At 42.4% G+C, this 22,986-nt stretch overlaps 1 protein-coding gene across 5 annotated transcripts in view; it reads right to left on the bottom strand.

The window, feature by feature from the left end:
• Positions 1-22,718, bottom strand: part of PDE1C (phosphodiesterase 1C) — a 286,375-nt gene extending 263,657 nt beyond the window's left edge. For all 5 annotated transcript variants that reach the window (XM_017822899.1, XM_017822916.1, XM_017822992.1 and 2 more), the window contains exons 1-2: positions 22,634-22,718; positions 1,446-1,496 (exon numbers count right to left, since the gene is read on the bottom strand). In XM_017822899.1, the coding sequence (XP_017678388.1) occupies positions 1,446-1,496; positions 22,634-22,718 (136 nt within the window). The remainder of the gene's footprint in view (positions 1-1,445; positions 1,497-22,633) is intronic.
• Between the last annotated feature and the right edge of the window lie 268 nt (positions 22,719-22,986).

Here is a 22,986-nt window from a genome sequence, read left to right as displayed (position 1 = left end):
GCAATATGGTAGCATGAAGTCTTTGTGTTGTGGTTTGGGAATGGTATTCTCCAATTCCATGCTCCCACTGAAATCATACTGCTGCTTGCTCCCCCCTTGGATCTCCTTGGAGAGGAGAATTGGAGGCACAAAAGGCAAAGATGATAGGTTGAGACAAGGACAATTCAATGGAAGCAGCAATGAAACAAGAAAACAAACAGTAAAAGCAACGATATTAATAACAAAAGCATAAAAAAGAGAGTGATTCACATGCAAAAATGCTCACTGCAGAGCTCAGAACCTGACTGCAACCTGAAGAGATTCCTTCCTTCTGGAAAGAGACTGCCTTTCCCCCACCCCTGGCAATGACTTGAGGTAGTATAGAATAAGTTGGGGTCCTAGCCATGCCCCTTCCTGACTACTGCAAAAAATTAACCTTGTCCTGGCTGGAACCTGGCCTTGTAACCCAATATCCAGGAATAAGCAGTACTTGGGCAGAATCTTCCAACTGTATACCTAGTATATTTTCAGTGCTGAATCAGTCAGGACTGATTAATAGAAAACTTTTAAGTTTTCCTGTCTACAATATGAAGGAAAATCCTAAATCAGGAATAAGTAATGCCAGTACAGTTCTCTCTGAGTTGTGTTCAATCTGCACCATCATTTTGTAACGTTCAACAGATTTCATGGCCACAGAAGTTCCTTCTATATTATATACCTTAGCTACCTACCTATGTGAGGTATGGTATGCTCAGAATGCCATCCTGTAACTGTGTGAAATACTGCACCATAGAGGTAAATTATTTTGCTGTTTTGATCTGCACTGCCCATGATGATGGCAAATGTCCCCATCCTTTTAATCGTGAGAAGGGGATTTTTCCCCTTCTAAGTGATCATAAATCACCATGAAATTTGTATTATAAATGGGATGTCCTGTCTTTATCCTCATTTCTACATATTTATCATGTGTTTCTAATAATTCATATGGTCACAGTCATGGTCAGTTGGTGCTACGTTACTAGATGCATAGCACGTTTTTGTTCAAACTTAGGTCAGTTATTCCAAATCCCAAGCCATATCTTCAGTTCCTAATATTCTTGTGTGAAGAAAAGAGTGTTGAAGGTTTAATAACATTTTTCATATCCTATTTCTACGATTTGACACAAATCTCTTTTTAACCACTGTAGCGAACTTCAGCTGGCTTTGTGACACATAAAACTTTTTATGCTTGAAATAATAGTAAGGCTACAAAGCCTTCCATTCATTTACATCTGCATCAACTATTCAATAAGACTGAATTTCTGTAAGTGATTTTTCCATTTAAGTACTATAGTCCTTCAGTTTAGTACAGTACATGAAATTTAATAATACGGCAGACATAATATGAGATTAAAAGACTTATTAAATGTGTTTATTTCTGCAGTAGATCTAGAAATCCACCAGTTAAAAATGAAAAAACTACTTACAGGCAAATAGTGAAAGTGGTTGTGGATGTTTGACACCTGTCTCATTTGCAACTGAAAGGAGAAAATACAGAGAAATAAAAATCATTAAATTTAAATGTTATATTAAGATTAATGATAATATGAATTTTTATGCATGTATAGGAGAGAAGACTGTTCACAGTAACACAAGTTTCATTAGTGAGTACAGTAAGAAAAAAGTAAGATTAATCCATCTATATAAATGAAATGTCCCAGTAATTTTGGAAGCCCAGAGGATGATTTAGCAACAAATTGAATGAAATTAAAGGATCTGTGCAAAGGAATTCTCTGACATTTGGAACTGCATGTAGATATCACCTAGGATAAAAACTGTACAAATCCCTCTTTTTTTTCCTGCCTTAGATTTATACTGGCATAGGTCAACATTTCTGTGACTCAGACGGTACACAGTTAGTCAAGAGCATAAACAATTCTGTGGGGTTCTCACAATATTAACTACAGCTGAAAAAGAGGAAAGTTTTCTAGGAGAGGAATTACCATCCACTCAGGACTTTTTTTTTTCCTAGAGCTAGAATAATCACAAGGAAGAGCATTGATAAGCATATTATAAGTTCACACAGAAACCTGCCAATTCTTTGCTTTCTTTTAAAGTGCTGTTTTCTATATACAAGACAAGCTAAGCTAAGAAATCTCAGAAAAGGATGCAAACTATGACAGGAACTGAGAGTCACAGGTTCCTAGTAAGATAATGTCAACTAAACTATAATGGACCTTTTGAAGTCAGAAAATACTTTGATGAAATTTAATTCTTCTGTGAAGGCTTAAGGTTGTCAGTTTAAGTTTGGCTTTATTTAAGACCCATATCCAGAGTCACTGAAGCTTTCTTACTTCTTCTTCAATCTCTACTTTCTGATTAAGATGGCTCTAGCACTCACTCTAGTGAACACAGGATCTTTCAATAAATCACTGTCTCATTTTGCCCCCATTAACCAGCAGCCTTTACTACACCAAGTGCCTCTGTATCAGCCTGAGGAACTCGCCAGGTTGGCTGGAGCAAAGGCCCTGACATCTTTCAAGTCCTGCAAGATGCCCTTCCTTGGCTTAAGTCTGTCACAGAAACTGTAGCACAAACCCCAAACACATAAGCTCTCCTGGGACATTGTGTGCAGACATTGGAGTGGCTGAACAGTTATGCAGGTCCAGAGTGGTTCATAGTTTCAGAGTCAAAACTGGCTCTGCCTCAGGTGATGGCATGGTGAGGGAGAGTGTAAGACTACATGTCCTTTTGGAAGAATTTGTAACAAAGAGTTAGGACTTGTTTTCACTTAGGAAGTCTTTCCTGTCTAAGAGTATTTTCCTCAAAAATAGTCGGATGTTTTTCTTTCCCTTCTCATTTTGCATCCCAGAGAAAGCTGCAGGCTCTCTCTTTCCCTGGAATGCAGAGAGATAAACAGATGTTACAGGCAGGCACAGCAGAGAGGGCCTGGAGGAGAAGATAAGGGGTCTTCGAGAGATGTGTTTTGCTGAGACCCAGTGCTTTCACAATTGGTGCAGGATTTCTTTGTGAGTTTTTAGTGTTCTCGACTTCAGAATAAACCTTTGGATTCTTTCCACTGCCTTGGCATTTTTGGGGGTACCTGCATGTACCATACCACACAGAGAGGCAGCAGCATCCTTCATGGGGCTGGTATCAAAACAGTTGTATCCAGTGACATCAAGAACCATGCCTGAAAATACTGCTATAGCCAATATGTACAGGTCAAGCAGCCGGGCTTTGTCTTTAACTCAAGAGACAACAGCTTGCAGGGGGTAGGCTAAGAGATTGCCTGCCAGACTGGTGTCTTCTGGGCTCCTATGTATCTCTACCACAGCAGAGACTGGTCAAATTCATAATATGCACTGATGTCTAAATTGGAGCATTAAGTGAACTATTAGATTACTGAAGAAAGGATCTGCTAAAGGCCTTTTAACTGTGCTATTATTTGTTTTAGAGTAGTTCATCCACTTTGGTGGCAGATGGCACTCTCTGGTCACCAGGGCTTCAGGTGCATGGGTCTCTGTGGGAACAAGTTAAGCTAGCAGCACCTGCATTCAGTTAATTAGAATCAAAAGGGATTGTTGTGGCCTTGGAGCTGAGAAGGAATGTGTGAATCAAAACATTGAGTTTGCAAAAAATCCTGGGAATTCTAGTTAACTGAATGACACCACCAGGTGCTGTTTACCAAAAGAACCTTAATAAAACTGGAATGCAGAGAGAGCTCTGTGGAGAATCCTGAAAACTGAATCATGGTGTGTTCAGTCTCATTTCTTCAGCACCCATATTTGCCATAGGTCTCAACTTTATGCCATCTTGCAACAACAGAACTCCACCCAGCATCTGTGTTTGGGAAGCTCAGCTCCCAAATTCACAGCGTCCAATACAACAGGTGTCATTAACCCTCTAAAATAAAAAAAAAATAATAAAAAAAAACAAAAACAAAAACAAAACAAAACACAAAAAAAAAAAAAACAAAACAAAAAAAAATTTTCTTGTCCAGGCTGCATAAGTTTGTTTTCAGTTGGCAGTGCTTTCCAATGACATCAGATGGTGTCATATACAGAGTAAAGCTCTTTCATTTGGAATACAGCCATGCAAAGTAAAGTGCAGGTAGTATAGCAAAGCAATGAGCAGGATAGAAAGCAGAGGGCCTGGGAACTGTCCGGGACCAATGAGGTGTGTGCGTAAATAAGGGAAAGGTTTCAGAAGCAAAGAGGATTTCTGCATTTGCTCTGTGCAAAAATCTTAGAAGATTTTACTTGATGCAGTTTTTACTGTGGAAATTCTGCATACTTTCCCTACACTTGTCTTACAGGAGTCTTTGGAGACACAAATAACAGACATGTAAATAAGACTTTTTCTCCAGATGGCCTGAAATCTTCTCAACCCTGTGTTTATTCAAGTTTATTAATAGTAATAAGCTTTTGGATGAAAGCAGGTATGAATTAATAAAGTTGGAGAAAGAAGATGAATTTCTGAGAGAGCAAGTCACAATGCATATCAAAAATATTATCTAGTATTTCCAAAGATTTCCTGTATCACTGTCCCTTTAGATATGCTTATTCTCCAGCCATGCTCTACCCTTGTAAGCTGAAGTCTAGGCTGATTTTCATCTGATGAGATTATCAGCATGAAAACTGCAGATATTTACTTCATTCTTCTAAGAATTCTTCAATTTCTACTCCACCATTTTATTTTTTTTTAAATATAAAACTATACACATTTCAAGTTATTTTCCACTCTAACCTAGAAGCAAATAAATCTTGGAAGGGTATAGCAAAGTGCAGGTATTTTGTAAGAAACTTCTGGTCCTTCAAAAAGACAGCCATGACAGGCAGGAGACATCATCCTCTAATCAACCCATTACAGGAAAATATTCACAATGCTGCCTGTGCTATCTTGTCCAGGTAGACAACAAAATACCAGGCCTAGCCATTTCAAAAGCTTTATGTTGTATCATAACTGCCTGGAAAGCTCAAAAGCCTCAAACTGCAATTACAAAAATATATCAGTTTTTTTATTAACATGGATCACTCGTATGCAAGTTCACTCCATGCCCACTTTATAGGCAGGCTTCATTTTTTAATGCATGCCCTATAAAACTATTTACTACAGTTTGCCACCTTTTTTTACAGACAATATCCATTTTGTTGCAAAAAACTGAAGTTTAGCAATTGGAAGTAGTATGGTTAAGGCTTGATAGAACTGTAGGCCTGAAAACTATGGTCAAAAGGGTAGTTAAGCAACAACCTTGTTCGTAGGAATGGAATGTGCTGAAAAAGTAGGAACAATAATCAAAGGGTTTAGTCGAGCATGTATATAATGATTTGTTACCATGAACAGGTGTTTTGGTGGTGGGGGAGTTTTTGTTAAACAGTTTCTAAGGGTAGATGATTATCAATTGTTATTAGTATGAAATATGAGTTTCTGTGGAACTAAGTGTAACTGTTTTTGTGTAAGACTGCACGTAGACCTGTTTGTGTAAAAGTATAAAAGCTTAACTGAAAATTAGGGTCTTCGGAATCCTGGTTTGGGGCGCTAGCCCACAGGTTCCCGGGCCCTGAATAAAGCACCGCATAAACCAGCACTCTGTTGGTTTGTGTCTTTGTTTACGGGCAACAATTTCACCACTATGCCACCTCAGTCAATGTAGTTTTCAAAGATCCTTTGCCAAACTCCCAATACAATGCAAAGAAAAATATACCACTTTATAGTATTGACTCATCAACACTGATAGACACAATATCTGTGTTTTGCCATTAAGTAGCTGAGAGGCTGTAAAAAGAATGCTAGGTATTTTTCACCCACCAGTAAAGACATTTTTTCAAGGTGACTTCTTGTTTTTTAATCAGCCAATGGGCAGATGAGCTTAACTATACATTTCATGCTGCTAATAAATTTGTCAGTGTTAGGAAAAGTACATTAGATAAGGTCAGAACTCAGATACATAGATAAATATACTTTGAATATACAATCTGAATATTCAGATATATCTAAACTCTTCTCTGAGATTTTTCTTTTCCCCTTCAATTCCACGTATTTTGAACAGCATTCCTGCAAAAAAAAACAAAAATTTTTGGATTGCCCTAACATATCATCTCCTGATAATCTTTTCCTTTAAAATTCAGAAGAATAAAAGACAGTTCTATGACTGCTGAGACAATTGTGTCTGTTTACGTTTTATAGGCAAATCAAAATAAGATCACGCCTGGAAACTCCAGCGGCCTTTCTCTTAAAGCCTATGACATTAGCTGTTTTATAAACTTACCAGACTGAGTCTTAAGGTAGCTTGCTTTTCATGCTTACTCATCTTATATAATGACACTTTGTCTGAACCTGATTGCAGTGTCAGTTATGACCTATCATTTAATTTGTGTCAATTCATATTGATGTGTTCTTGCACCAGCAACCTCTTTAAACTGAAAGAGTTTTTTTCTGATGCTTAATCCTCCTCTAATTTGGGCATGGAAAGACTGAATTTTCCCATTTCACATTTTTTGTGGACTAAAATACCATGGCCATCCAGTTTTGACTCAAAGACTAGGTATCTTCATATCCCCTTCCCAGTTTTATTGAACCTCTTCAGTGTCAATTCATTTTCTCACAGGTACCATATACAAACATTTAAGAGGACTTATTCTTGCCTGGTCAAATATTAGTAGATGGCTGTGAGACATCCCTCATAAAATTCATAGACTCTCAGATCACAGCAGACATTATTGTTATTAAGTCCTCACCTACATGATCTTTCACTCCATGTATTCTGTAGACAGAATGTCCTCCGGCTCTTCAAGTTTACAGAACAAATGGCTCTGATCACACAAGCTCTAGGCTGCTCTCATTTCCAGCCTCTACCATGTCAGTCTTCACAGTACGAACAGCACAAGCTCTTTGCCTCCCTTGCCATACACATGTCCTTATGCCTCTTGGCAGCACGTGATTGTTTGCTAAGAGCCTGAGAATGGCTACCAGAAAAGTTGAGAATCGGATGACAGAAGAATAACTCAAAATATATAGAACTTCTCCACAGCAAGAGAAGTGGAGAAGTTCTTTTGGCTTTGGGTATATGACTTTTTTTCTTTTTTTCTTAACCTTGAAGTGTCAGGCTGATTTTCTACATTTATAGCTGTCTTGGTTCTGGCCAGGACAGGGTTAATTTTTTCCCAGTAGCTGGGAAGGGGCAGGGCTAGGAGACGGAGATTATTCTATACCACCTCATGTCATTGCCAGGAGTGGGGAAAAGGGACTCTTTTTCCAGGGAGAAGAGGGTCCTCCTAGTTGAATCACAGAATCACAGAATCAACCAGGTTGGAAAAGACTTCCGAGATCATCAAGTCCTACCCATGACCCAACACCAGCCTGTCAACTAGACCATGGCGCTAAGTGCCACATCCAGTCTCATCTTAAAAACCTCTACAGTCGGTGAATCCACCACCTCCCTGGGCAGCCCATTCCAATGCCTGATCACTTTCTCTGTAAAGAATTTCTTTCTAATGCCTAAACTAAACCTCCCCTGACACAGCTTAAGACTGTGCCCTCTTGTCCTACTGCTGTTTACCTGGGAGAAGAGACCAACCCCCACCTTGCTCCAACCTCCTTTCAGGTACTTGTAGAGAGCAATAAGGTCTCCCATGAGCCTCCTCTTTTCCAGGCTAAACAGCCCCAGTTCCCTCAGCCTCTCCTCCTAGGACCTGTGCTCCGAGTTCCTTCACCAGCCTTGTTGCCCTTCTTTGGACACTTTCCAGCACTTCAGTGTCCTTCCTAAACTGAGGGGCCCAGAACTGGACACAGTACTCAAAGTGCACCCTAACTAGTATTGAGTACAGGAGCAGAATCACTTCCCTGGGCCTGCTGGCCACACTATTCCTGACACAGGCCAGGATGCCATTGGCCTTCTTGGCCACCTGGGCACACTGCTGGCTCATGTTCAGCATCCTGTTTAGAACCCCCAGGTCCCTCTCCACCTGGTCCTTCTCGAGCAACTCTATCCCCAGCCTGTAGCGCTGAAGGGCATTGTTGTGGTCAAAGTGCAGGACGCGGCACTTGGTCTTGTTAAACATCATACCATTGGATTCAGCTCATTAATCCAGCCTGTCCAGGTCCCTCTGCAGAGCCCTTCTACCTTCCAGCAAATTGACACTCCCCCCCAGCTTGGTGTCATCTGCAAATTTGCTGATGGTGGACTCAATCTCCTCGTCCAGATCATCAGTAAAGGTACTAAACAGGACTGGGCCCAACACTGATCCCTGGGGACACCACTAGTGACCAACTGGATGCAGCACTGTTCACCACCACTCCCTGGGCATGGCCCTCCAGCCAGTTCTTAACCCAGCAGAGAGTACACCCCAAGCCGTGGGCTGTCAGTTTTTCCAGGAGTATGCTGTGGGAGACAGTGTCAAAGTCCAGATAGACTATATCCACAGTCTTCCCCTCATCCACCAGGGGGGTCACCTGGTCATAAAAGGAGATCAGATTGGTCAGACAGGACCTGCCCCTCCTAAACCTGTGTTGGCTGGGTCTGACCCCTTGTCCATCCTGTAGGTACTGTGTGATCACACTTAGGATGACCTGTTCCATAACCTTGCCAGGCACCAAGGTCAGGCTGACAAGCCTGTAGTTTCCCAGGTCTTCCTTCTGCCCCTCTTGTGGTGTCACATTAGCCAGCTTGGCAAGTGTGGCAGCTGGAGCAGTGGGATGCATGAAGGAGGTTGTGACCCTCTGGGAGGCCCAGGATGGAGCGGGGTCCTGCCGGAGACCTGCAGCCCATGGAGAGGGAAACCCACACTGGAGCAGGTTTTTCCCGGATAGGACTTGTGGCACCTGTGGGGTACCCATGTCGGTACAGCTCATTCATGAAGGACTGCACCCCATGGAGGAGTGATCCATGAGACAGCAGTTTGGGAAGAACTGTTGCCTGAGGGATGGACTCACCCTGGAGAGGTCCATCAAGGACTGTCTCCCATGGGAGGGACCCCATGGGAGCAGGGGAAGGACTCCTCTCCCTGAGCAGCAGCAGAAACAACAACTGAACGCAACCCCCATTCCTCGTCCCCCTGCACTGCTGGGGGGAGGAGGGAGAACATGGAAGGAAGGAGGGGTGGGGGGAAGGTTTTAAGACTTTTATTTCTCACTCTTTGGCTCTTATCATGTTAGTAATAAATGTAAGTACTTTGAGTACTTACACTTTGAGTCTGTTTTGTCTGTGCAGGTAACCAGTAAGTGACCACTCCCAGCTCTTATCTCTACTCATCAATCCTTAGCTGTTTTTTTTCTCTCTCCTCTGTCCAGTTGCAGAGCAAGAGTGAGAGAGCAGCTTTAGCGGGTACCTGGTATCTGGCCAGGGTCAACCTACTACAAAGCGTTACCAGATTGTGATAGAAAGACATTCTTCTGACTGGCATACCCTTGACCACCAGTAATCCTCTGTGAGCTTCTTCAACCACTCCTCCATTGCTCATCATGTTCCCCTACTTGCAGGATTTGAGTGGAAACATTAAGCATGTTTATCTCTCTCACACTGCACCCTTTACTCTTTTTTAGTTGTATCGCCCCTGTACAAAGACACGGGTATATTCCTGCATAGCTGAGATGTTAAGTAAATTGTCTCAGTTTAATGAGACTGAAATGTTTCCTAGGGGGAATGAGTTATGAGGAAGACCAAGCTTCTTCCTCTAAGCAATTGTAAATCTGAAATTGAGAGGCTCCAATTTAGGAAATATGTAGAAAGAAAAGATAACAGCCCTTTATTAAAGGATATATGTGTATAGGCAGAACAACAAAAGAACACAAAAAAATCCAAACAACAATCCTGCACCCAAGGTTCCCACCAAAAACAGTTCAGTACTTTTTGCCTTTTGGTGCAATTCTAACCATGGTCAGCAGGGGGCGCTGTTGGATCATTGGAGGAGTAGAGCCTGCAGTTGCTCCCTTGTGGCCAGCAGGGGGCGCTGTTGGGCTCTGGCGGTTGCTGCGGGGGGGCCCCCCCACGTGTGGGAGAAGCCAAAATGGAGATTACCCCTCCCCACTGAGAAGGGGAAGGAGGAAAAGGGAAAAAAGGGGGTTCTTCCTATGGACTCACACTGTCGACAGCTGGCTCTGGCTGGGATTCCCTCCCCTTCATCATTGGGTACAAGCTGCTGCCAACATGGGAATGGAGGAGGGAAGGGGGGGCATCTTCCCTCAAAAGTTCCTCCACAGATAGTCCTGGCTTCTCTGATGAAGTCTGAGCAGGTCCGGGCCGTGGGCAGAACAGGGCATGGGAGAACGGAGGCAGACCGTGGCCAAAGGCAGCCAGATGACCCGGCTGAAAACAAAATGAATTTCAGAGCCCCTACACACACACACACACACACACACACACACACACACACACATGCCTTCCCTGAGTCAGGGCAAAAGTAAAGTGAGTATACCGTTTCCTAAGGAGAGGAAAAAAAACTTACCTTCCCCCCCCCAGTCTTCTGAGGCCCATTAGCTTGGAATGTGAGGCTGCCAGCCAGTTCTTTTGCGTGTGTGAAGCGCTCTAGCCAACTACCCTCCTCCTCCCTCATTCAACACCTTACTTTCACAGTGGTGCAGGGGAAAAAAATTTCAAGCTGTTTTTTTATTTTTTAGAACGAGTAAACCTATGACAGAAACTTACCTGTCTGACCATGTAGAAACCACTCTGGCAGTCACATTCCCACCATCCCAGACTGTCACTGCTGAGACCAAAGCTCTTTCATAGCGAGTGGCTCCAGTGAATTGATGGGTGCCCCACTTGACTCCCTACACACACTACACACACTGTCAGATAATTTCCTTTACTTGCTCAATGCTAGCTTTCCCATAGCAAATTCTAAGATGCTGGTAATTTAGTAAAATAAGTAATTTAATCATGGTGCAGCAACACAATAATGTCTTAAGCTGGGTGCCTGCAGGAAGGGACCCTGGGCAAAGAAATATCTGGGCTTTTATACCCTTGCAGTCTATGCACCCATTCCAATGGTGATATTTATTCTGGGGTCCTCTCATCCTTCACTAGCTGTTTCAGAGTCTCCATAGCCAGTGCCACAAGTCCTGATGCAAAGAGTTGGCACCAGTTCACACAGCTCATTGCCTAGGGCTCCCACGATGTTCCCATATCCAGGGCACAACTGGTAGATTGCATCACAGCTGCACATTGAACTACGTGCACTGGGTGTAGTCCTCAACAGAGAGGCCATTCTGCCTATCTAGAAGCAAGGATACAGGAAAAAAATCAAGTGTTTGTGCCATTTCCTGTATTGCTTCATAAGTAATTGCTGTCATAGGATGCCCAGATACCTTAGTCTGATTAAGGCAGACTGGAATACAGAGGAAGTCTGAGTAAAAATCTGAAGAAGCCCCTTACTTCAGTACTTCCCTTGAGACACTGTTTTTCTCTTCTCTCCGCTCTCCACTCTTTGAGCCTGGAAAATTTATCTTTGCCCATTAGAATGGGAAAAATCCAACTGTGGCCTTGATCATCTAATCCAAGAGGCACATCCCCCATCACAAGGGTCTAAAAAGTAAGCTGATCGCCATGTGCTTCTGGCCACCACCTGAGACAGATGACTGAACTTCACATGCCTTAGTCTGGCTCAGTTCAACAGCTCATCTGTTTTTCAAATACTGGCCTGTCTATCAGATATAGCTCTTGTATATAATCACTAATTATGATGTAGTCTTTTGTATGTAGACATGATGTAGACATCACTCCAAATTAGCCCCCTTTGTGCAGGGGTGTGAGAGCCCCTTCCATGAAGCATGAGTAGTTGGTACCTGGCCAAAATGGCCCAAAGGAGCCCTGGCAAAGGACCATGCTCAGTGCTGCAGAAAAAGGCAAGAAAACCCCCCAGAGACACTTGCTAGCCCACTGTGGGAGGAAAAAAAGCCTTCCTCCCCACAGCTAAAGAGCACAACAGGTCATCTTCATGGTGCCTGAGCAGCAGGCAGCAACCTAGCCAAAAGGGACTGGAGGAGCCCTGAGCAGTGGTCCTGCTGATGCTGCAGAGTAAGGCAAAACTTCCCAAGGACCAGTGCCAATCTGCCAGAGGGAAAATTCCTTTCTGATCCCAGCACTGGCAGTTAGCTATTCCCTCAGACTTCTGAGAGTGGCTAAATGCTCCTGGTCTGATCATCCTTCAGGGCAAGAACACTTCCCCTTGCCTGACAGAGTGTTCCAAAGCACTGGAACCCTTGGCAATATCTCTGCATCCCATTTCTTATGACAGCTGCACCTGGTTCCACAGGAGATGAGGATGGATAGTGTTCCTCCAGAAGGCATTCCCTTGGTCTGGCTACTGTTCCCCAACTGAAAAAGTTTTGGACACCTTCAGGGGTTGGTGTTTCTTCTCATCTCCAGTCTTTCTCCCTCAGCCCTCTCCAAGTAATTCTACCAGCTCCTCAAGGACTTCCTTTCAGATGTCTACAGGCTGGCCCCAGGGCCAACTTTGACAGAAGGACATGGGAGGATACTCCCTTTTGTCCTGCCCCAGGCAGGCCAGTGACTGCTGCGTTGCAAGGTAGCAGCACTGAGATATGGGGGTGATGTGGCTCCCCATATGCAGCCCTGCCTGCAGCAGCCCCACCCACCAGCATCCTTCGGAGCCTTTGGGGGGGCTGCCCAGGGTGCTGTCCCTGCCCTTAGTGGTCATGCACTGGGCACAGTTGCTGGACATCCCTCATGCATTCTCTGCCACTCGGCTCTCAAGGACCAATCTCATGCAGTTACTCCTCTCTCAGGCCATGGCAGAAATCAACCCAACAGACCACTCCTAATAGGAGACCCCTCTCTGCACCAGAGCTAACATCCCTGAGACCCTGCAGCAAGGAGGACAAGAGGCTTGATCTGTCTGGGCACAAACCCATTTCCTGGAGTACAAGGGGGCTGATTTTGGCAACTGCAGCTTGGAGGAAAGCCAAATGTAACCAGAGCCGTAAGTATGAATGGATGGTGCCAACAGACCACCATGGAAATTGCACTGGCTTTGAAAAACAAGTGAGAGGAGCTAACACTGGTGTGGTGGAAAGGTCTCATTTTCAGACCTTGAACATTTGGATCAATGCCCAAAGGACGCCAGTTCACAAGGAACTTGTTCACTCGATTGTCTGATTTATGAAATCTAACCTGGCATGTAAGGCTCAGATTGAATCCCATCCCAGCTTTTAAAACACCTGTTTTACCCATGCTCTTATGCTTCATGAAGTGAACTTGCATAAGGGTTACCAACTGCAAATCAGCACCAATTTCTTTGATAAAATAACCTGCTCTGATATTCGAGCAATCATAGTTAAATTATACTAGCATGTACATGCAGTTGTATTAAAATATTCATGTAAAATGAATATTCAGAAAAAATAGAACTTCTTTATGTAAAAATTAAATTAATACACATCAGTAAGAAACAGTTCAATATACTTTTCCAGGAAAAATGCTGTAAAGACTTACATTAATATATATAAATAGGCAAAACTCCTCAAAGTCTGGAGGAAGATTCAAAAGTGTTTCTTTAGAAGAGAGTTTTCATCCACTTTTACTTAAGTCAACTAGTAAAAAGATCTGGATAAAGCTCTTCCTTCTCCCACCTTACTTTGACCCCTCACTGAGTGCTTAGCACTGTTCCCAAAGAGTTTCCACTGGAACTGGATCAATGGTCAGATGATATCACTATTTACAAACTTAAGCTCCCAGTCTCTCCTGTCATTTCTACATCCATAGAATCATAGAAAATAGTTTGGAAGGAACCTAAAAGATCATCTAGTTCCAGCCCCCTGCTGTGGACAGGGACACCTTGCACTACACCAGGTTGCTCAGAACTCCATCCAACCTGACCTTGAACAGCTTCTCTGGGCAACCTGCAAGTTTCAATGCCTTATCACACTTGCAGTAAAGAATTTTTTCCTAATATCTAATCTAAACCTACTTTCTTTCAGTTTAAAAGTATCATCCCGTGTTCTGTCACTACATGCTGTTGTACATAGTCTTGCTCCATCTTCTTCTAGGCTCTCTTCAGGTACTGGAAGGTGTAATTAAGTCATCCTAAAGCCTTCTCTTTTCCAAGCTGAACAATCCTACCTTTTCCCTTTCTAATAATGAATAATCATATAACATAATAATGCATAATCAGAAGTCACTATCAGTCCATCAATAAACTAAACATAGCATAGACTCACAGAAGGATAGAGATGACTATCACAACATCTGCCTTGATATTAGTGGGATCAGCACTGTAAAAATACCTGCAGTTAGCAAATATTCACATTGTATTTATTACCATTTTCATTCTAGTGCACATTTTATTGTAGTAGGAAGAAAAGCGCAAGGAAGACTACTTTTGCTGCTATATCGATACCTTGTATTATGGTGCACTAATCCTGTCCTTACAGACTCTTAGACTGGTTGATTGCGCGAAAAAAAATATGGCTGTAAAAGGCTTACAGCATTGGGTAAAAAATGCTACAATCCTTATAACAAATCCTTGAAATAACATAAACTCACCATACTGCTCTGAGTCTATCCAAAACCAGATTCACCATGGCCAGACCATGGCTCTATGCTGTGCCTTGCAAATTCAACAGCAAGGGAGAAACAGCAGTCCTCAAATGTTGCAGTAAAGATGAGACCAAGGCTACAGAGACTTTTGTTAAACTGGGCATAAGAAAAAGATTGTACCTTCCTAAGCATCAAAAGAATTTCTACAAAATCTTAAATATTTCTGCACTTACTTGAGGAGATAACTTTACAGAAAGTGACTGCCAACAGAATTTTCAAATACATTTTGGAGTAAAAAAGGACTTCAGTAAATTTCTCTCCCTTATGCGCAGCCACTAGAAAGTATGCTTGAGTAACAGGAAAAGTGGAGTGAGGAAAAGAAGTCAATATCATTGTTCACAGTAATGGCTTTCATTTGACCAGATCAAGACTGGCACAGTGTTAGCAGAGGTGTGGAACAGATCTGAAAGCCTTAGATATTTTGGACCAGCAGGTAATACTGTGGGACATAAACCAGAAGATGGTGTTCATCTTTTTTTCACAACACAATAAAAAGTGAAGTTTTTAACTTCGATCAAACCCACTAGACTGAAAAGATCTCCATTCTACACAAGTAAAGATGCACATCTATTGTTCCCAAGCCCATCGTTGAAAACTTTTGTCATCAGTTTTGTCATCAGAAAACTACAACAAAAAAATTTACTGAAGATAGGCAGGGCCACATAAATTCTACTGTGGCACTGCAGACAAATTTAAACATCAACTTTACTCATGAATTTACATTTAGTTCAGTGATAGCAGAAATGCCTCTTAGGTGTGGGAAGAATAAAGAGAAAATTCTACTTTCACTTGCACCTAAGAATAAGCTAGCAGAGGTGGGAAGGCTGCTGAAAACAAAGGGGTCATGTGGGAGTCAGAGAAAGCATAATTTATTTTCCATCACCTAGAAAAGGAGCATCTTTTCTACTGCAAAATTCACACCCACCTTTAGCACTAGTGCTTCTGAATTTTTGTCCCACTAATTTGCAATTTTCTGCATGTCAATAAGCAAGCTCTGTTCATAGGGAAAAGTGATATTACTGCTGAGAGCTCAGATCACACTTGAGCCCATTTTTCTGTATTCTATCATATTAAAAAAACCAATCCTCAAGATGAGAGAGAACTTGTTCAGTTTTATCATTCCACTGTCACCCCATGAGATTTTGTTTGTTTGAACATAAAACCAAAACACATTCTAGGTCTATCCAGATTCAGAAGTACCTCCTTCAATACCACAAACTCATTATGATCCCCCACTGAAACATAAATCAACAGCTTGATACGTACCAGGAGCATTCCGATCTGGGTTGTCAGCTCATTAAGGAAAGGGATGGTGACACACTGTGGGCATCCAGACTTTTAACTCCTCAAAAGTTCAAATATATTCACATCTGAGTATTTCATGCCCTAACTCATTCCTTCCCAAGATAGATTTTAAAATTTTTATGCATTTTCATGTGTTCGTAGTTGGTTACAACATCACAGATGCCAGAAAAGGCCACCAGATACATCAAAGAAACATTCACAAACCCCGTGTGAAATAATTTATGTAGCCCTTTGCCTATTGTTTAATAACACTCTTTCTCCAGATCAAAGGGATTTTTCTCATTGTCTGTCATGACATATGTCTCCAGCAAGAACTAAATACAAACATTGTGGGTTTTTGCATTCTGTGACATAGTTTATAAAATGCAATTCCTGGATCTTATTACACTCACACATCTGGCTAACCACTGTGGTAATAACTATGAGGAAAGAAATCACTGCGCTTTTCACACTGGGAGATGACACTTAGTACTTTCACAACAATTCACAGGGCTTTTGAAACAGGAATAAAAGGACATGAATCAAAAGTTTCCTCACTTGGTGAAACCTCCCCAGCAGCAACCCAGTGTTTTCTGACCGATAGCAGCTCTCGCACAGAGCTCTGTCCCTCTCTCCATAGCTTTGGAGAGAACTTTTACTGTCCTTCTTCATCCCTATTGTTGCCTAGCAACCCACAGAAAAATCCTTAAAAGAGGAAAAACAAGCAAAGGAGAAATAAAAAACCCAAGGGAAATAAATGTTGTTACTGGCTAGAGAAGCAGACCTAGGAGAACTATGTTCCCTCTGGAAATGGGCTATTCCCCCAATTCCACTACAGTACATCTGACACTAGAGTATCAGATGCCCTCAGAGGACAGCGCTGCTTGGGCCCCCGCCCAAGCAGGTGGGTACCCGGAGGCCCCTCACCACACTTCAACTGAGCAGCCAAGAGGTGGCGGTTTCCCTGACCTCTGAAGATAGCAGCCGTTGCCTGAGGGAAGACAGCGAGGCTTATGCAGTCCCCACCAGCTGTCCACTCCACTGGCCCCTTAGGCTGTCTGTTCTTGTGGAAGGGTAGGCCGGCAGGTCTCAAGGGAGGGGCAGGCGTGCTTTGCTGACAATGTGCAAGGTAACGGCCCAGGTGTAGAGGGAGTGTGCACACAGCTCCAGAGGCTACAAGCTGGGTTCTGAACCAGATAATGGAGAAGGCCAATAAGAAACAGACCCTGTAGAGATGAGATGGTCCTTTCTATCATATCAATTTCCCCCCTTAAACAACTGGATCCGGTGTAAAACTCCCCCTTGGGGGAGGTATCAGGACATTCACATTCACAGGTAGACCTGAAGATATTCATCCCTTCAGATGGGGCATGAAGCATCCCCAGACTCATTTCTGAGACCTCCCACCAGAGGACTGCACGTGATCCACAGTGTTATATCAGACAGTGTAAAACTCCTCCCCCCACTCAGGGGAGGCACCTGGGCATTCCCATCTGAACCTGAGAATCTGTAAATGGCACCTTGTCTTTCAATCTCTTGAGGCTTTTCTGAAGAAAACCATTTGTGGAATAAGCAGTACAACTGGATTCAGGCCAGAGTGTAGGCACAAAAATTCAGAAGGAAATCTAAAATCTTAAAATTTGACACAATTATAAAATCTCAGAAAACAATTCCAAACTGTCCATATCAAGATTTCTTGAACTATCATCAGTGTCCTCAGCAGATATAATCAGCCACAGTCTCTCAGATTAGAACTGCAGATATAACTGATTATTATCTGAATATATGAACTTGCAGAGACCTTTCACTCTCAAATGAGAACTTCCTAATGTACTCAACTTTAATATGTAGATTTTGAAGATGCAGAAGTTTCATCGAGCTAAATACCAAGAGCTAAAAACCAAAAAATATGCACAACAGAAGTGAATAATTTCTTTCTTTCTTCTGATTTCTTATGAAGAATCAAATGATACAACCTTACTGGGTGTGGTAGTTTGGTCTAAGCCTTCCTTGGTGACCAGTTTGTAACCAAGGAAGGGCCCAGATTTACTCAGTATTCCCAACGATTTTTACGTAAGCTGGGCTATAAGAAGAAAGGAGGAATGGCCTTCGGTCTTTTTCCTTCTGGCGACTTGGAGATGCAGGTTCCCTGCTGTTGAGTCTGTTGTGTTGGGGAGCGAGGCCTGGTAAGGCCTTGTCGACCTTGGGAGACGGAGGCTGCCAACGATCATTCCAGCGTGACTCTCCGTTGTCCCAAGACGAGTAGTAAGATAGTCTTTTGCTAATTCTTCTAGTTGCTAGATCTTGGGCTACTGATTGGGATATATATATGTATTTTATTTTGGTTTTGTTCCTTTTCTTCCCTTTCCCCTTCCCTTTCCCTTTTCCTTGTAAAATTGTATCTATGTTTCAATTGTATATAACTGTAACATAAGTGTAAATATATTTATATATATTGTTTTAGCTGTCTCTCTCTTGTTTTGGTTTTCTTGGTTGTTTTTCTCCCTCTTCTTCCTGAGGTTTTGGGGGGGTTGGGGGACTTCTTGTGGTAAGGTTTGGAGACTTGGCAGGGAGCCAGCTTCAAACCATATCACTGGGTAATCACTGAGTATTTTGCAGATTTATTTTTCAGATGGAAACCACACAAATCACCCCTTTTGGAATTTTGATATGACAGCTTAATGTAATATCACAAGAAAATATAGAGTCGTATATTTCTAAATATAATCAGTCTGTTCCATCAATATAAAAAGTCACATGAGCTAGTTCCAAATGGTAACATTCATACAAGCAGTCATTAGAAATCATGAACACCAGTGAAGTATGCTGCAGCCTGGCTTTAGATTGGTCTGTGCATGGATATGAACACTTAATATACACATTGAACAGGTTTAGCTTACAATCGAAAGAGAAAAACATCCCATAGTCTTTAGAGTGCACATTTTAATAAAAGTTTAAAAAATCCTATTGTAAGAAATACATCTGTAAAACTAGCAAGCTTTCAGAAAGCTTTACTAGTTTGAGTACAACAGGACAATACCATAATGGGAAGATAACTTCCAAGCTGAAGCCAGCTGGGGTCACTTCAGAGCTAACCTGAGTTAGTTGTGCATGCAGTCTTGGAGGATACATAGAATTACAGAATTGGAAGGGACCCACACAGATCATTGAGTCCAGTTCTTAGCCTTGCACAGGGCCAACCCCAGGAGTCACACCATGTACCTAAGGGTACTGTCCAAACATTTCTTGAACTCTGTCAGACTTGGTGCTGTGACCACTTCCTTGGGGAGCCTGTTCCAGTGTCCAACCATCTGGATGGAGAACCTTTTTCTAATATCTAACCTAAACCCTCCCTGACACAACTTCAGGCCATTCCCTTGAGTCTTGTCACTGGTCACCTGAGATATCAGTGTTTACCCATCCTGCTCCTCTCAGGAGCAAGTTGTAGGCTGTGATGAAGTCTCCCCTCAGTCTCCCGTTCTCCAGGCTGAAGAGACCAAGTGACCTCAGCCGCACCTCATATGGTTTCCCCTCAAGGTCCTTCACCATCTTTGTTGCCTTCATTTGGATGCTCTCTAATAGCTTAATATGTTTCTTATATTGTGGCACCCAAAACTGCACACAATATTCAAGGTGAGGCCCCCTAGAACACGGTTGACCCTCCTGGCTGCCAGGGCACTGCTGACTCATATTCAACTTGCCATCAACCACGACACCTCGGTCCCTTTCCACAGCAGTGCCTTCCAGCATCTCATTCCCCAGTCTGTATGTACATCCAGGGTTGCCCCATCCCAGGTGCAGAATTTGACACTTGTCTTTGTTAAACTTCATAGGGTTGGTGATTGCCCAGTCCTCTAATTTGTTGAGGTCTCTCTACAGGGCCTCCCTGCCTTCGAGGGAGTCAACAGCTCCTCCCAGTTTTGTATTGTCTGCAAATTTGGATGCAGGGTTGGAAGGGCTGCTAAACAACTCATTTATGAAGATGTTGAAGATCACAGGGCCTAAGATGGAGCCCTGGGGAACCCCACCTAGTGACAGTTCAGCAGTCTGATGTTCCACCATTCACTATTATCCTTTGTACTCGACCCATAAGCCAATTGCTCACCCACCACATGATGTGTTTATCAAGCTGTGTGCTGGACATTTTGTTCAGAAGGATACTGTGAGAGACGGTATCGAAAGATTTGCTTGAAATTACATTTTCACAGTTTTGGATATACCTGCTTTGTTTTGGAAAAGCACACTATAAAATAAAGCTTGAGAGACATAATATCAGAACTCGGCTGTTAAAAACAAAAGTTATTATAGGATTTATGACTTACACTTTTGTAAGCAGGGAAATACTTTTTCTTTTCTTCCTAGGAGAAAATCAGCAGTATTTTAATGCTAAAATCTTCTGAAGTAGTCTGAAGTAGCTCCATACACAGCATAGTAGCAAATGTTTGTCAACCTTGAACTTCGTTACAGTGAGTCCACTAGCAAATGTCTTGCTCTCTAAATAGAAAGGTGATTGCTGCAATGCATCTAAATACTAACTGGCTTTTTTCTGTGAGCGCATGGAAGAAAAGAGACAGCAGGCCCACATGTATTAGACGGATTGCTTTTCGCAATTTCACATGAGTGAGTCTAGACTCTCCCTGACACTCTGAAGTCATTAAAAGAACATCGAGTGTCCCTGGTTTTCAGATAATGCCTTGATGAAAACAAAGAAAGATCAAAATGTACTTCTTGTACTATTTGCTCCCTAATTTATACTTTGTAATTAGAAGAATATTTAAACTCGACCCTTAGCAAAGTTAATAAAAGATGTCAACTACTGACCACAGAAGCAACAACTGACCACAAGGCTGTCAAAATAAACAAGCAGCACACAATTGGATTCCTGCTTTCACCAACATTTTAAGTTAGCACTGTGACCAAAAGAGGCAGTCCTATCCTTTCATCTTGCATTTATTTTCTAATCCGCACTGACATGACACTGGAAGAAAAGTAAAGAGACTGATTTTGTCTAGGATCAGTTCCTAACTCTGGTTCTTTCCCAGATGCAGTACCATCTACAGTGGCTAGAAATGATGAGAATGCGGAAACACGTAGATAGTTGAAGGGAAATGGCAGAACTACTTCTTTCAATAGTACCAGTGGCTTGAGAAACCTTGAACTTCTCAGGAAAATGTGGTCTGACACTCACTTCTACCACTAGAGAGGGAAGAAAAAAGCAATATACAGAGTAAGAATGTCCACTGTCACATTTCAAATTATCTCACTGCCAAATGTTCCTTTTAATACAACAGGTAAACTAGAGGAATGAGAGGGAGAGGTTTTAAATGTTTGTTTGAAGCACCATTGCTGGTGGTTCTGAACCAGGTGAAATCTCCTCCTGATGTCCCATGAAGCACTTTAATTTGTAGATAGTAAATATGCAATTTTTATTGCTTTTCCTATATTTTAAGTATCTTCTTCAGATTTTATTTCCATTCAAATACTGTATAACACTATTCTGTATTCTAGGCAGTCAAAAATCTTTGGCAACCACTGCTCCACTCCCAAAAGAAACAAAAATAAAAACCTTTGCTTAAAAAAATCCTTTTACAAGGAAGAGGTGGGGGGGAAAGGAAGAGAAAAGAAAAAGAAAAAACTGTCTGCTTGTTGCTTTTTTTAATACATTCTTGAGAAACAAAATTAGAGCACACAAGCACATGTTGTCTTGACAACAAGAAAAAAGTATATCAGTAATTACCTTTCTGTTAAAGTAGAAGGATGGAACTTGTAGAGGGCTGGATAATGAAATGAATTGTGGAATGCTTCCACAAAAAAAGTAGATACTTGGTGAAACATCAGTGTCTCACTATCATTATGATTATATAAGGAATAAACAGAGTGTTCTTGCAAAAGTTGTAATAGTCATAATTGGTTTAGTAATATCGAGTGGGAAGTTAGTGGTTATGCAGCCTTCGACCTTGCTTAGGAATAAGACAACCAATCAGCTGCAAGTAATAGGTAACCCCCCTGCTTTGAAGTACTTGACAACTCCATAGTGAAGGGTATAGTTTGATACAATGTACAACAAAAAGTGGGGCTGCGCCGGGGGGCCATGTGGTGGTTCCACTGGGGCTGCGCTGCGCGGACGCAGGGGTATTGCAGAACTGCGGATTGGAGGGTGCAGAGGTTTGCCAGTCCAATTTGGGGGAGGGGAGGGGTGTCGGGAAGGCCGTGGGGATCCTCGGACCGGCGGGGCAGTCCTGTGTGGAGTGTCGCAGGTGAGCGGCATGGGGGAGGATCTGTGGTGACATGGGGGGGGAGGATAAGACCAGCAATTGTCCCAGCAATTTTGCTTCCTGTCTTTGAGAGGCAACAAGAACTATTACATATATATCTTTCTGCAAACTGAGAAATGAAAAAAAGTTACAGAATTTGGAAACCCTGACTAAGTAAACAAATATTTCAAACAAAGCCAAGGCTCCCAAGGGTGATGTTCTGGGCTCATAGGAAGGAAATGCAGCGAGCAAGTTGGAAACCCACAATCCTGAAGCCCAAGATTTCCTGAGGTAAAGTTCTAAAATGTCTTGGTGAACTTGTGCCAAAACCCAGCAAAAGTATCTAGAGGGGCTACATATCAAAGGCAATTTTCTTTGGCAGGAAAAAATACAGAAAACAGAATGTGAAACCAATTCAAGCAAAAATTGCAGGGCATTTATACATTTTGAAGGCATATATTGACAAAAGACAGTTGTCAACAGCTATCTTTTACCTGTACTCACTGGAGCTCAAAAGAAAGAGAGGAAAGAAGAAGAAGAGAGGCAATGAAGAAAAGAAGAGGAATTAAATCAGGCTCACCAATTGTAAAGCTATAGCCATCAATACTGAACGTAGCACTCCGGCATTTTTTATATCCTTCCTTTCTGCTACTTGGCTCTGTCATGATCATGCTAGCTTGTACTGTCAGCAGCCGCCTTTTTCTCCCCTGTGGAAGCAGTGCACTTGAGCTCACTCTTAGCTGTCCTTGAGTATATGCCTGTGACGGCACGCACAGCCAACCTCACATATCTCATGGGGAGCCAAAGCAAAGAGGCATGCACCCAACAGTTTTCTCCTCGCCCAAACACTCTCATTGGCATGTTGTCTACATGCCTGCTCAGTTTAACAACCGGTTAGAGGCTTTGCTATTGAAACCAGCAGTCAGTGCGAGA

Source organism: Lepidothrix coronata, unplaced genomic scaffold, assembly GCF_001604755.1.
Source record: "Lepidothrix coronata isolate B3197 unplaced genomic scaffold, Lepidothrix_coronata-1.0 Scaffold3, whole genome shotgun sequence".
Taxonomy (NCBI): domain Eukaryota; kingdom Metazoa; phylum Chordata; class Aves; order Passeriformes; family Pipridae; genus Lepidothrix; species Lepidothrix coronata.
Note: the sequence above shows the minus strand (reverse complement) of the source record. Positions and strands in the feature narration are given on the sequence as shown.